General features: G+C 38.3%; 1 protein-coding gene across 3 annotated transcripts in view; it reads right to left on the reverse strand.

Annotated features, from left to right (window-relative positions):
* The window catches only part of LOC126336551 (uncharacterized), a 118,383-nt gene that overhangs the window by 55,581 nt on the left and 47,509 nt on the right, over positions 1-15,293 (reverse strand). For all 3 annotated transcript variants that reach the window (XM_050000384.1, XM_050000385.1, XM_050000387.1), the window contains one exon: positions 7,556-10,410. In XM_050000384.1, coding sequence (XP_049856341.1) covers positions 7,556-10,321 — 2,766 coding nt within the window. In that variant the 5' untranslated portion in view covers positions 10,322-10,410. The remainder of the gene's footprint in view (positions 1-7,555; positions 10,411-15,293) is intronic.

Raw genomic sequence — 15,293 nt, forward strand, 5'->3', positions numbered from 1 at the left:
AAACTGCACTCTATTGTCCAATGGTTACAGAATCAAGAAGCTGGTGCCATGATCTGCTCAAATCGCTAATGGCCTAACTGTTTACAAGTGATGCACTAAAAATTGCTCTACTGGAAGTTGAGTTGTAACAAGGAAAGTCGGTGACTAGGGAAATGACAATTTCCTGTACACTTGTCACCCTGCCTCATAATAGGTGGTGTACTGCTAGCGTCAAATAGATACTCCAGATAGGGTTGATTCTAAAAGCTCCAGTTGCCAGCCTGATACTCATCAAGTGAAAGTCATGATTTCCTCCGGGAAATGGCACCTAGGGATGGAAAGGAACACTAGGTACACTCACACACTCTGTATTCCTGGCAGGATGCCTCATTCAACATGCTGAAGAGGATATGCCAGCTTCTTCAACATGATTGCCTAATTGAAACATATACTGAACATCAACAATAAACTTGAGACTGTACATAAGCCTTGTAAAAATGCATAACACACAATTGGTCTGCCCCCATGATTTGTGGCTGGGGTACTTTTTAAGATATTGAATACCTTGTGAACTTTTGCTTCGAGGTGGTTAAGATGCAGTAGCAATGTTAGTTTTTCATCAAAAGCTAGCCCATACACCTCTCTAAACAATTAAAACTGAGTACAGTACCCATCATCTGTAGTTCAATTGAACTGAAAGTTATGTAACTGTGAATGTCAATACATAATGTTTTTCCCCAAAGAGAATATGAAATGGCAAATATTGTAAAAAGATGGGAATCTCACTGAAAAACTTATTGGTGACTTGTAGTTTAAAGACTCTGAGGTGGAACCACTGAAAATTAATATTAAAAAAATATATTTCTATTACGTATTAGAGAACTGAGATTGCCAGGAAGTGTACTGAATACTTTACACACTGATTTAAATAATGACAATCAACATTTTAGAACTGTTACTACACAGTAATGTGTTCTTTTTTCTTCTTCTTCTTCTTCTTCTTCAAACAGGTAGCAGTCAGCCATAAAGCTGCACCTTGAAATGCCAGTTAGTTTAATGTACCAGAGGTATGGGCCATGAGTTCTATGTGGTACAGGTCTTATGAACTTCTAAAATACTCAACTAGTTAAGCCAAAGAAAGTCATGCAAACCTTCATGATTTCCTCCGGGAAATGGCACCTAGGGATGGAAAGGAACACTAGGTACACTCACACGCTCTGTGTTCCTGGCAGGATGCCTCATTCAACATGCTGAAGAGGATATCCCAGCAGCCACTGAGGGAAGGTGATGCAACCAACTGTGGACTGTGGCACATGTTGGAACAAATAATACCTGTCATCGGGCTCAGAGGTAATATCACGCCAGCAACAGACATAGAAGGTTGACAGGACAGGCCTTGCTCATGGACTGTCAACAAAGCTCACAATCTGAAGCACTGTTCCCAGTATTGATTGTGGCCTCCTGAGTAAAGCGGAAGAATTGAACCAGAGGCTTCAAACACTCTGTGACAAGCTAGGTTGTGACTCCTCCAACTTGTGCCATAGGGTTCAGAATAGTAGGGTTCCCCTATATGGGTCAGGTGTGCCCTCCCCTCCATGCCACAGTTGAGAGTATTAAAATTGTAGTGATAAACTTGATAAACTGCTAAAGCATTCAGAGCAAAAGTGCTGGAGTTTGAATCACTTCTAAAAATCAGCAGAGGTCATAAAATAGAGGTATGGAAAGCTGGTTTAAACATGAAATTGTAGCAGTGAGATTTTTGGGGGAATTTTAGGCATATATGGAAGGGATAGGCAAGGGTAAAAAGGAGCTGGCATATTTGTTGCAGTAGACAAGAAACTTAAATTCACCAAGACAAAAATTGAAATTGCATGTACAATTGTTGGGGAAAGACTTAGTATCAGGGCTGGGCATAAACTTGTAAATGGATGCTTCTGTCAACTACCAGACTCATCCGCAGATGTAACTAATAACTTTAGAGAAAATCTCTGTTCTCTAGTACGTAAGTTACCCAATCATATTGTCCTCGCCAGAGGAGATTTTAATCATCAAATGATCAACTGGAATAATTACAGTTTTGTTTGTTGTGGGTGAGACAAGACATCTGGCAAAACATTATTATATGCCTTTCCTGAAAACTACCAAGGGGGGATAGTTTGGAAATATCATGGTGGAGAATGAGGTCATGGTGCCATAGGAGAGGAGCTAGGAACAAGCCTAGCCAAGAAGAGAGCTGGTAAGTGAGAAACTGTGTCTTCACAACACTTCTCATTGACCAACTCTAAGCCCCCTATGTAACAATTTACAGCTTTTGTATTGGCTGTTAGGACACTTTCAGGCATCCCATGGTCAGCAATGCCTTCAAAATAGCATCCCCTGTCAGTAGTACGTGAACCGAGCATGGGCAGGGGCGAATCAAGAAACATCCAGTATGTACCAGCCAATGCAAAGCCATTAGAGTGGAGATAGTGCCATGCCTGAATGTGTGATGGGGTTGTGGCGGTATCCAACAGCGATGATGTTGCCACAGGAAGACTGGCAGGCATGGCAAAATGGCCTTGCATGTGGCCACGGACTGCCACACTCAATCACTGAGGTGCATCAGCAGAGGCTTGTGGGGAAGCATCAATATGGGGGGTTACAGATAACTGTGGCATCTGTAGACTTACAAAGTTTTCTTCTGGGTGTTCAGTGCATAATGAACTAACAACCGAACTGGATCACTTTCAGTTACACTGCTTTCCTATCAGAAATATATCAATCACAGTCCTGGGTATTACTGGTGAAAATAATAAATAACTGCTGAATTTGTCGGTGGCAGGGGAAACCTCTTCTTAAACAATCAGTTAACAAAATTTACGGAAAGGTGTTCAGGTGTAAGCACTATATCAGGCTTCATGCAATTCTAACAATGGACAATGTTCAAATATAACCACAAATCTTATCTAAGAAATTAGTGTAGCATCAACATCTTCATGCAAGATCCAGGACTTTGCTCCTATTCTCATGCAACAAGTGGAAATGCATATCCTACTGGCACCTTGCTAAAATATGAACTGCGAGGCCTCTCATGAGTCTTCCTTGGCTGATAGCCTCTTACACTTTTGTGGGCCTAGTGGTATGCTTCAATGCACCAGAATCTCGTACAAAGAACTTTTGCTTCCCCTAATAATGAATTGTGTTTTTGCCTGTTGTCGGTGCTGTTGTTGTCTTCAGTCCAGAGACTAGTTTGATGCAGCTCTCCATGATACTGTATCCTATGCAAGCTTCTTCACCTCTGAGTAACTACTGCAACCTACATCCTTCTGAATCTGTTTGGTGTATTCATGCCTTGGTCTCCCTCTATGATTTTTACCTTCTGTGCTTCCCTCCAATACTAAATTGATAGTAAATGTTTGCCTACACAAGTTAAAAAACTGAGAGGTTCTCTGCAGTAGGCTGCATCTGAACATCCATAGTGTCTGCTGCCCCTGCTTACAAAAGTGGAGCAAGTGCCCCAGAGGTTTCCAGCTGATAACTGTTTTGCCTCAACAGCTCTACAATCCACTGGTATGCAATTCTCCTGCATGTAGCTAATTAACCCAAGATCTCATTCTCCAAGACACCAATGTTTCATTGTCAGGCCATAGTGTAGTCATAATAATGTGCCCATAGTTTGTGTTGGTAGATGACAACTCACCAGCTTCAGAGCCTATCTAATGCCACACCAATGGTTGCCTTGATCTAGCTGAGTTCCTTGTGATGCTCATCTTTGGGTATGAGTGAGGCAGTGTATGTAGTTTCAAGGGTGATATGAAGGCGGCAACCATTTCCCTCCCACTCACTGTTTTTAAGGGATAGAATGTTGTGCCTTGTGCCATAATATGTCTCATGCAGGCCACCTCAACTTTTGTATTTATTAAAATTTGTTCCTCCACACACCCATATGCACTGGTAGGCACAGACAGTACACCATTCATTAGACCATTTAAAAAAGAAAAAGAAAAAAAGAAAAGGGCTATGTAATGTAAAAAACTTTAATTTAATGGTAAATCTCTTCCTTAATCCTTCTATTCAATAAAATATTTGTATCATCTCCATATTCAATATGCTTATCTAATGGATTGATTGACTTTAGTTGATTTACACTTTACAAAATAATATTTTAGGTTATTATTATTAAAATGTAATGTAGGTTTTATAGACAGTGAGCGTTTTCCAATAAGACATGGACTGAAGGCTTTAAGGAGACTCAGAGATCTTATGTGAAGTTTATGGCATGAATTTTTCTCATCTGCAGCTTTATTACCTTGATAGCACCTAATTCTGTACTGAACTGATGAGAAAAAATGAAAACAAAATAGCAATGGCAACCAAGACTGCATACAACTTACACCCACACTTGCGTAACATTTAATTCTATTCATTCAACATTCTCTAAAATAACTGCAGGCTTCTCACGCAGTATTGTGGCATTCAAATCCACCCCTTTGTAAGGACTGATATTTTTCCAACAAGGGCCAAATTTTACATGGATATCAAATGGAGTCATTATTTGCAGATTAGAGAAACTAGGTTCCTTAATAAAGTGAAAAATTGTGCACTTGTGTAACAGAAAAATTATATATTTGATGTACAATAAGGTGTTGATACTGGAACTGAATGGTTTACTTCCCAAATCAGCATAGAGACCAAACATAGGTCTGGTTAACATTACCCCCTCAATACAAGATTGTGTCAGTTGTTTCAGGTATGTGTGTCTTGTTGAGTTGCTCACTTTGCTCCCATAATATAACTAGGATCAAACAGTGGCCTCACAGAACCTGAACTGACCCACGCGATTGTGGTGGCATTTGAGCACAAAATAGATATTTTTCCTGGTGATGAAAGAATATTTCATTACTATACCTGACTATCAAGGGAACAAAAGGTGCTGATGTAAATCTCTGACCATTAGACATTGCATCAGTACCTTGTATTAAATTTCAGTCTTTTGTATGATGTGCACCTGAGTGAAAATATGAGACTCTGCTAATGATAGTTTGTCAATCTTATGGCCAGTAGCCCTATAGGTGCTAGTCAAGAGGACCAGACAGCATACTTGCACCAGGTTTAACCCTCTTCCATGTCTGTCACCACAAATAATAAATGTTTTTCCTTACAGGAAATGTTAGGCTAAAGCTCACATATGCTTAAAGGAACAAACAATGGAAAATCCAGGATGGAATGTAACAATACGAGAGAAGGAAAGTTACCACTCACCTTATAGCGGAGATGCTGAGCCGCGAATAGGCACAAAAAGATTCACACAATCGTAGCTTTCAGCCATTAAGGCCTTTGTCAACAGTAGACACACATACACACACGCACACACACATTCATGCAAGTGCAACTTGCACACAAATCTGCAGTCTCAGAGAGTAATGTAGTTTCAGCTCTCTGACACCGCAGATGTGTGTGCAAGTTGCGCTTGCATGAGTGTGTGTGTATGTGTGTCTACTGCTGACAAAGGCCTTAATGGCCGAAAACGGATTGTGTGGATCTTTTTATTGTGCCTATCTCAGCTCAGCATTTCCGCTATATGGTGAGAAGCAACTTTCCTTCTCTCAGTATGCTTAAAGGAAGTAGACAATATGAATTTACTAATGAAAAATTCCACTGACTAACACAAGGATGAAAGCAGGAGCTGTTCGTTCAGTGTGCATGTGCACGCACACACGCACGCGCCCACACACACACACACACACACACACACACACACACACACACACACACACACACAAACACAAACACAAACTGGATTCATAGAAAATATAGAAATACACGCAATACACAAAATCCCAACGGCATTGCCATATCAGTAACTCAGGTTCCTGCCTCATCACCAAAGTTAGGCAATGTTGCACAAGGCTAGTACTTGGATGGGTGACTGGCAAAAACAGGGTGCTGTTGGTTTTAAGGACACACAAGTCACCAGAGTGGTATCCAACTGAAAGACATGCACGCAGCTGTGGCGACACACAACTTTTTTTTAAAGTTATTTTACAAACTTTAACAATACACATTCCCGAATGACAGCTTCTGTAAAGTTTGGAAGGTAGGAGATGAGATACTGGCAGAAGTAAAGCTGTGAGTACCGGGCGTGAGTCGTGCTTCGGTAGCTCAGATGGTAGAGCACTTGCCCGCGAAACGCAAAGGTCCCGAGTTCGAGTCTCGGTCAGGCACACAGTTTTAATCTGCCAGGAAGTTTCAATACACATTCCATTCTAACTCAGTCATGCACAAGCATTAGCCCAACTGAGGCTGCTGTTTGCAAATCCATACAGCTAACCTAAGTGCACATCATACTGACTAGCCAAGGCCCTTTATTTGCTATATATAAAAGAATAGCTTAAGTTAAAAGAATTGTATATAAAAATACAGAGAATTCAAAGAACAATTATAATAAAACACAATTTTGTCTGGAGGCATATAAATTATTAAAAAAAATCAAAAACTCACTGCAGAATGTGTTACTTTACATCATAATGGACAGCCAGTGCCCTCTATTTTTATTGCTCAATTTATGTTAACCCATTCTTTTACATATGTGCACTAAAAACACAGGGCATTAGCTGTCCAGTGTGATATAATGTAAAACTGGTCATGATGATTTTTTAAATTTATATGCCTCCAAACAAAATTGTATTTTATTATAATTACCAATTGAATTCCTTGTATTTTTGTTTTTATGTATATAAAAAAAAATAGCTTCAACCATTCTTTAACATATGGGAAATAGAAGGCAGTGGCTATCTAGTATGATGTAATATAACACTTATCATAATGATTTTATGAACTGTGTGCTTCCAGACAGATTTGTATTTTATTATAATTATTATCTGAATTCCCTGTATTTTTATGTATATTTTTTTTAGCTTAACCTATTATTTTATTATTATTTTTATTATTTTACATAAAGGGCACTGGTTAGCCAGTATGACATAAAATGAGGTTAGTTGTATGGCTCTGTAAACAGCAGCCTCAGTTGGACTAATACTTGTACACGTGAGTTAGAATGGAATTGCAGTTGTGTACAACTGTGACACGGCGTTTGATCAGCGTGCTGTTTCTATGTCTGATTCTTGTATTATTTGTATTCTAACACTGATGATAGCTCCACTATTAGCTGTAATCTACATCTTCAATGCAATACAAACGACAGAGGCATTATGACCAATGTTGACCTTCTGTCCTGGAAAGCAAGCCTCAATCATACAATGCTACAAAAATGCTTTAATAGTCTACAGCTTGTTGTCTATAAACACATATTAAATAAGTTCCTCTAATGATGTTTTCATCACACATTTCTATACCGTATTTGTCACAATTTAGCATAATCTATGTCAAAATGCACTAATTGATTTGTGACACTCTGAAGTACAACACATGAATAACAAGAAAACTTGTCTCCTAATAGTACAAGAAACTCTGAGTTGTGATCTCAGCTCTGAAGGAAAAAGATGTATGCCTTACTTGTCTGAGCATGTAATACATTAATTTTTATATCACCAACTTTTTAAAGGCTTTCCTCAAGCTAAACACTTATTACACTTACCTTTATTTGGAGCTCATTTCTTTCATCACTGCTTGATGAAATACTGAGTGAACTTGTTACCTCTGTAGCTGGTATCTCAGAACTGTCATATAACTTTGGTTTCTCACCACTTTCTTTCAAATCAGATGACAAACTTTGATTTTTACACGAGACATCAAAACCGTTCCTCTCTTGGACCATTTGTAGAAAAACAGCTGCTGAAGCACAAGCTGTCTTCCATATTCTGTCATTGTTTGCATTTTCTCTGTTGCCAACAACACTAGATTCATTTTTTGGAGTAACCACTTGAGATATTGCATACTGTGGAATAAAATCTCTCAAGTCTTGTACATGTTTCATAGGAACAACGTAACTTCCTGGTTTCATATAAACTGCTTCATTATTTTCATCTGAACTATCTGAGTCCAGTGGAATTCTAACAGGAAACGTTTTACCTTTGTTGCCTCTAACATTTGATTTTTTGAAATTATAATTTCTATTGTATGAAGTTGACTTTGTATTTGCTACTGTGCTGAATCTGAATCTGTGATACTTTTTTCTGTTATTTGAAAGTTTTTTTGTAATAGGTAAGAAGGACGCATTATACATGTCATTTGTCTGAGGAAAATGTACATTCAAATAATAACCATTATTGTTGTGTGGATAGTGTGCAGAATTGCCATGCAAAACTATGGGCTGTTGATTTGCACTTTTTATCCACAAACTTGAACCTTCTGCTGCCTCTGCAGCAAAGTAATTTTGTTCTGCCTCATTTAAAGATTCTGTATTCGTATGCAGCATTCCCAACATGTCATCTGGTGCAGTTTGTTGCCTTTGCATTTGTAAGTAAGATTCTAAAGTTTGCTGATTCAAATTCCTCCAGTTTTTAATAGGAGTGTCACTAGTCTGAAACTTTGAGCTTTTATTATCAGAATTGGATGACATTTCATTAGGTAAGTTGATGTTATTTTTTTCTGATTGTTCCTTACTTGGTAATAATCCAGGCAGTTGAAAATCTACATTTTTAATAACATCTAATGTTTCTGGATTCAAAGAGTGAGCTGTTTTATTTTGTGCAATACTATTGAATTGTGGTAGTTCCCGAGTGAAAGTTGGAGCCCCTAAATTATTTTCCTTCTGTTTGTCACCACTGAAATGACTTAATAAATCAGATTTAAATGTATCAACTCTCTGTGTTTCACTTGCCAAGGTATTGTCAGGGTTACTAGAAACTGCACCACTGCAATCAAATAAAAATTTGTTATGTAATTTAAGATCCTCATTAAATAATTTTGTGCCTTCTGTAGAGAGATTAACCGGTGTGGTACTATTGAAATTTGTTGACGGATTAAGATTCATGTAATTTGACTGATGCATCATGCTAAACACATTACAGTTACCGTCTGACTGCTTAAAAACACCATTCAAAATTTGTTTGTTCCAGCTATTTGTCACACACTTTCTAGTCTCTGATATAAAATTTATCATATAATCCAGAAGTGTTAATGAGTTAGCTTCCCATTTATTAAAAATTATGTGCAATGGAGGATGACAAAGGTGAACAATACTTTTTAAACCATTACAAGATGACAGGAACATCCAACTACTTGCCACGTGCAAGAAAGATAAGACTAAGTTATTCATAACATTTTCAGAGATATTGCCCTTTACGTTATTCTCTCGAGCACGATTTTTCATACTTAGGCATATTTCAGCAATTGCTTGAACTGTGGGTGAAGGAGGTATAGAAGAGAGTGTCTGAAGTATTTCCTCACTTAATTTTGCTATTTTTTCTGTATACTGTAACTCATTATGCACATCACTGTGTTCTGTCTGGCAAGACACTGATATTTTCTGCCCATATTCATTTAAGCATACAGTGTCACACTGATTAGGGACATTCAGAACATCACCTGATGGGTTTGATGTAAGTGATTCACATTTTGATCCTACACTGAAAGAAGACGCTTCTTCAGCACATCCAGAATCTGATAACATGGGTGACGAACACTGTTTAGTAATTTTATAATTCTCTGGAACAAAATTATCAGTTGAACTAAAAACTAGTGATGCTGTTGGAACTGAACTGGAAACATCAGTAACTGCTTCAAAGGAACCAGCATCATCAGGTTTCTCTAAGAAGCCTTCAGGTTTGTTGCAGTTGCAGTTGCCATGTAAGTTAACACATGATCCTGCATTTTGTAAAATAACACAGTGTTTTCTCTTGACTGTTTTTTCACTTTGCAATTCAACAGAATCTTCCTTTGTATTTGAAGAGTTACAGAGTGAGGACACCATTTTTTCAGCATCAATTGTATAAGTATAATTAGGGGATGAATCCAACTGTACAGTGCAAGAGTCTTTAACAGATTTTTCTGAGTCCCGAATGCCTTCTAATCCATCAGTTTCTTCTGATTCATCTGATTCTTTATCTTTTGATTCTGGGTACAAAATAGTTGTTTCTCCTTGTTTTTCAGCCTGTATTAATTGATTACTTTGCTTTAAGTCAATTCCAGAAACAATACTGTTTTCATTTACTATAAATCCGTATGACATTCTATCGCAAACAGTTGCATTTACTAATGATGTGCGGGTAGAAGAATCATCACCTTCTGCATTAACATCAATGTTTAGATCACAAAGCTCCTCTTTATTATCTATAAGCAGCTGCAGACGTGAAATTTCTGTACTGTTGTGACTCTCTGTTGTATAGTTGCTGGTATCAATTGAAGGTGGCAGACACTGTACTGGGCTATAGAAAGATAACTGAGAAGTAATGGCAGTCATCCTGTTTCCTGGACATATACTTTGTGAGGTACCAATGTCACTGATACAACTGTGTTGCAAATCATCCACGGTGAGGTACGATTTGGTTCCTGGAAAACAAAAATATTAATTAGAATCTTAGACAGGAATTATATTTTGAAGCTAGGAATACTAACATATATTCATAAACTGTTCTAACAACTAGAATACAGTGTATTGCATATTTAAATATTTCTTGTTGTAACAAGCTCAATCAATGAAGCACCCTCATCACATCCAAAATGAAAATCAGGTACAGTAGGACTCACGAACATCATCAAAAAGTGCATTATTAGCATGGGCTTGAGTCTAAAGGAGGCATAATGATTGACATCAAGTAAGTCAGTTTGTCGTGCTATGATATTTTCCTAAGTGCAGACAATCAGCTATGACAGTGACAGATGTATGGAACCAGAGGATTGCAAAAAGTGATGAGTGAGCGTAGAACCACACAATGTGAGTCCATCATGGGATGACCATTACCTGGTCTGCTTAGCTATAAATGGATGTACAATTTCGCTCATGGTGTAAGCTTGACTATGATACAATTCAATAGATGTGGCTCTGCCTACTTCAACACCCTGACACTCACTGTTACAGGTTGAACGGATGGCACATATGCTGTTGCATCAGCCTGCATTATCCAGAAGAAACAAACACACCAGACTCTAATGGGATGTGAATGCTGTTGCTGACATATTGAATGACTAGTGTAGTGCTGACTTACAGGTTGGTTGCCACAGTGACTGCAGTGTGGAAGGCTGCATTGCTAAATGGAATAGCGAACAAATCCCAATGGATTCCAGAATGAGATTTTCACTCTGCAGCGAAGTGTGTGCTGATATAAAACTTCCTGACAGATTAAAACTGTGTGCCAGACCGAGACTCGAACTCTGGACCTTTGCCTTTTGTGGGCAAGTGCTCTTGCAGGAGAGTTTCTGTAAAGTTTGGATGGTAGGAGACGAGGTACTGGCAGAAGTAAAGCTGTGAGGACGGGGCGTGAGTTGTGCTTGGGTAGCTCAATTGGTAGAGCACTTAAAGGCAAAGGTCCCGAGTTCGAGTCTCGGTCCGGCACACAGTTTTAATCTGTCAGGATGTTTCAAATCCTAATGGTAATCATTTTGGGCTCCACTGGACACAACAAGTGATCTTGACTCCTGCATGTTGAGGGCATTGTGACCTCTGAATGCCATGTCATGAAGGTTTTAGTGAACTAGGAACTGCCACTCCTTCCTAAATCTCTGTCTTACCATTATATAATCTATCTGACATCTTCCAGTATCTCCAGGCTTCTTCCATATATACAACCTTCTTTTATGATTCTTGAACCAAGTGTTAGCTATGATTAAGTTATGCTCTGTGCAAAATTCTACCAGGTGGCTTCCTCTTTCATTTCTTAACCCCATTCCAAATTCACCTTCTACGATTCCTTCTCTTTCTTTTCCTACTATCGAATTCCAGTCACCCATGACTATTAAATTTTCATCTCCCTTCGCTATCTGAATAATTTCTTTTATCTCAACATCATCTGCGGAGCTAGTTGGCATATAAACTTGTACTACTGTGGTAGGCATGGGCTTCGTATCTATCTTGGCCAAAATAATGAGTTCACTATGTTGTTTGTAGTAGCGTACCCATATTCCTACTTTTTTATTCATTATTAAACCTACTCCTGCATTACCCCTTTTTGATTTTGTATTTATAACTCTGTATTCACATGACCAGAAGTCTTGTTCATCCTGCCACCGAACTTCACTATAATTCCCAGTATATCTAACTTTTACCTATACATTTCCCTTTTTAAATTTTCTAACTTACCTGCCCGATTAAGGTATCTGATATTCCACGCTCCAACCCATAGAACGCGTTTTCTTTCTCCTGATAACAACGTCCTCCTGAATAGTCCCCGCCTGGATATCCGAATGGGGGACTATTTTACCTCGGAGAATATTATGGCTGTAGTTTCCCCTTGGTTTCAGCCGTTTGCACTACCAGCACAGCAATGCCGTTTTGGGTAGTGTTACAAGGGTAGATTAGTCAAACATCCAGACTGTTGCCCCTGTAGCTACTGAAAAGGCTGCTGCCCCTCTTCAGGAAGCACACGTTTGTCTGGCGTCTCAATAGATACCCCTCCATTGTGGTTGCACCTACGATACAACTTGCTGAGGCACGCAAGCCTCCCCACCAATGGCAAGGTCCATGGTTCATGGGGAGTAGTTGTTACTTTGTTTAAATTACAGTCTTCAGACTGGCATCAAGAACTGAATATCTTGGCAGTTGGAAAGATTTCATGAAAGCATCATGTACTCTGACCTCATTGAACTTACTTTATGAATAGAAGCTGGTGAAGCTTTCCTGAATGTCTTAAATTTCTGCAGATAATGTGAGATTTCCAATGACGACTAAAGAAGTAGAACGCTGCTTCTCTATGGTATAATAAGTGGAAAGATTTGTGAATTACAGTATACAAAATGTGCATAGTAGGTAGTAAGATGCAATTACATTGTTTTAACTATCTATTTAGACTACTAAATAAAAAGCATAAAAATGATGGTAACAAATTTATCCACTGACATCATATTTTCCGACAATCGAGCACAATAGACCATATGAACAATGATTCAGTTTGAAGAGATCTTTAAAAGAGATCTTTAATGCCGTATAATTACTTAAACTGCATAGTTTTATAGTACAGAAGTATAAATATAAAAACAGACTTTTGAACTTTCTTTGACTAGCTAGACACTTTCTGGACTTGCTCCACAGGGTTGAGAACTGCTGGGTCCTCCTAAATGTGTCAGGTGTTCACTATACATCACAGGTTGCTACTCAGGTAGCTGAACATGTGTGAGGAGCACACAAGGTTTTTTTTAGATTAGGCAATTCTACACCCAATCCAGGTAACAATAGCTGTAGGAAATCCAGAAATATGAACTTAAGATCAAAAGAAATGCCTCCCACCAGTGAGAGTACTAAAAATCTAATGGTTAACTGCTGAAGCATTCACAACAAAGTGCCAGATTTTGAAGTGCTTCTGAAAAGCTGTGAAGCTTAATAATACTAGGTACAGAAAGGTGGTTGAAACCTGAAATTAATAGCAACGAGGTTTTTGGGGAAAATTTAAGTGTATATCAAAAGAATAGTCAAATAGAAAATAGAAGTGGTGTATTTGTTGCAGTAGACAAGAAATTTAAAGCCAATGAGAAATTGAATCTCCATGTGAAATTGTTTGGGCAAGACTCAGTGTCAGGGGTGAGCATAAATTGATAAGTAGATCGTCATATCTCCTGCTAGACTCAACTCCTGATGAAACCAAAAACTTGAAAATCAGTAGTGTCCTATATCAACAAGGAACTTCAAACATTCAGCACAGGGCAGGAGCATGTAGATGTAGAGGAACTAAAGCTCCAAATAATTCAGCACAGGGCAGGAGCATGTAGAGGAACTATAGCTCAAATTAAAGAATAACTGACCATACACTGGATATATACGAATCTAGAACAGTTCATAATGGGAAAGAACCTCCATGGTATAGTCACTGTAAAGAAGCTTATAAAGAAACAGAAATAACTGCATAATACGTGTAAAATGAAACATAGGGTTGCAGACAGAGAAATGCTGAATGAAATGTGTTTGGCTATCAAGAGAGCAACACATGAAGCCTTGAATGACTACCGCGAAGAATACTGTCAAATGACCTTTTACAAAATCCAAAGAAATTCTGGTAGTATGTAAAGGCTGTTAGAGGCCCCAAAGTTAGTGTCCAGTCTGTAGTGAATGAGACAGCAACTGCAATTGAGGGCATCAGAGCAAAATCTGAAATGCTTAACTCTAGTTTCCAATGTTCCTTTACAAGGGAAAACCCAGGAGAATTGCCCCAATTTAATCCTCGTACCACTGAAATGATGAGTGAAATAAGTATTAGTGTCAGTGGTGTTGAGAAAAAGCTGAAATCATTAAAATTGAACAACGCCCTATCAGATTCTATACTGAACTTATGACTGAGTTAGCCGCTCTTCTATCTACAATATCTCATGGATCCCTCAAACAAAAAACTGTGCCTAGTTCTTGGAAAAAAGCACATGTAACATCCGTAATAGAAGTGATCCACAAAACTACCATCCAATACCCTTGCCATCAATTTGTTGTAGAATCTTAGAACATATTCTGAGCCCAAACACAATGAGGTATCTTGAACAGAACGACCTTCTCAGTGCTAACTAGCCAAAAACATTGATCAGTTGAAACCCAACTCACACTTTTCTCACATGACATACTGAAACCTTTGGATCAAGGCACTCAGGTAGATACAGTATTTCTTGATTTCCGAAAAGCATTTGCCTCAGTACCACATCTGTACTTATTTTCATAACAATGATCATATGGCATCTCAAATGAAATCTGTGACTGGATTGAGGACTTTTTTGATAGGGAGGATGCAGCATGTTATCTTGGATGGAGAGTCATCATTAGATGTATAAGTAACTTTGGCTGTGCCCCAGTGAAGGGTGTTGGGACCCTTGTTGATCAAGTTGTGTATTAATGATTTCACAGACAGTATTAATAGTAACCTCAGACTTTATGCCTATGATGCAGTTGTGTGTAATGAAGCACTTTCTGGAAGGAGATACATAAATATTCTGTCAGTTCTTGATAAGATTTCAAAGTAGTGCAAATACTGAAACCTCACGTAAAATGTTCAGAAATGTTAAAATGTGCACTTCACAAAAGAAGACAAAAGAAAAAAGAAACATAGTATCCATGACTATAGTATCAATGAGTCACTGTTGAAATTGGCCAACTCATAAAAACATCTAGGTGTAACATTTTCTACGAATGTGAAGTGAAATGAAATGATCACATAGGTTCAGTCATGAGTAAAGCAGGTGGTAGACTTCAGTTTACTGGAAGAATACTGGGGAAGTGCATACAGTCTATAAAGGAGATTACTTAC

The sequence above is a fragment of the Schistocerca gregaria genome, chromosome 2 (genome assembly GCF_023897955.1).
Source record: "Schistocerca gregaria isolate iqSchGreg1 chromosome 2, iqSchGreg1.2, whole genome shotgun sequence".
NCBI classification, from domain to species: domain Eukaryota; kingdom Metazoa; phylum Arthropoda; class Insecta; order Orthoptera; family Acrididae; genus Schistocerca; species Schistocerca gregaria.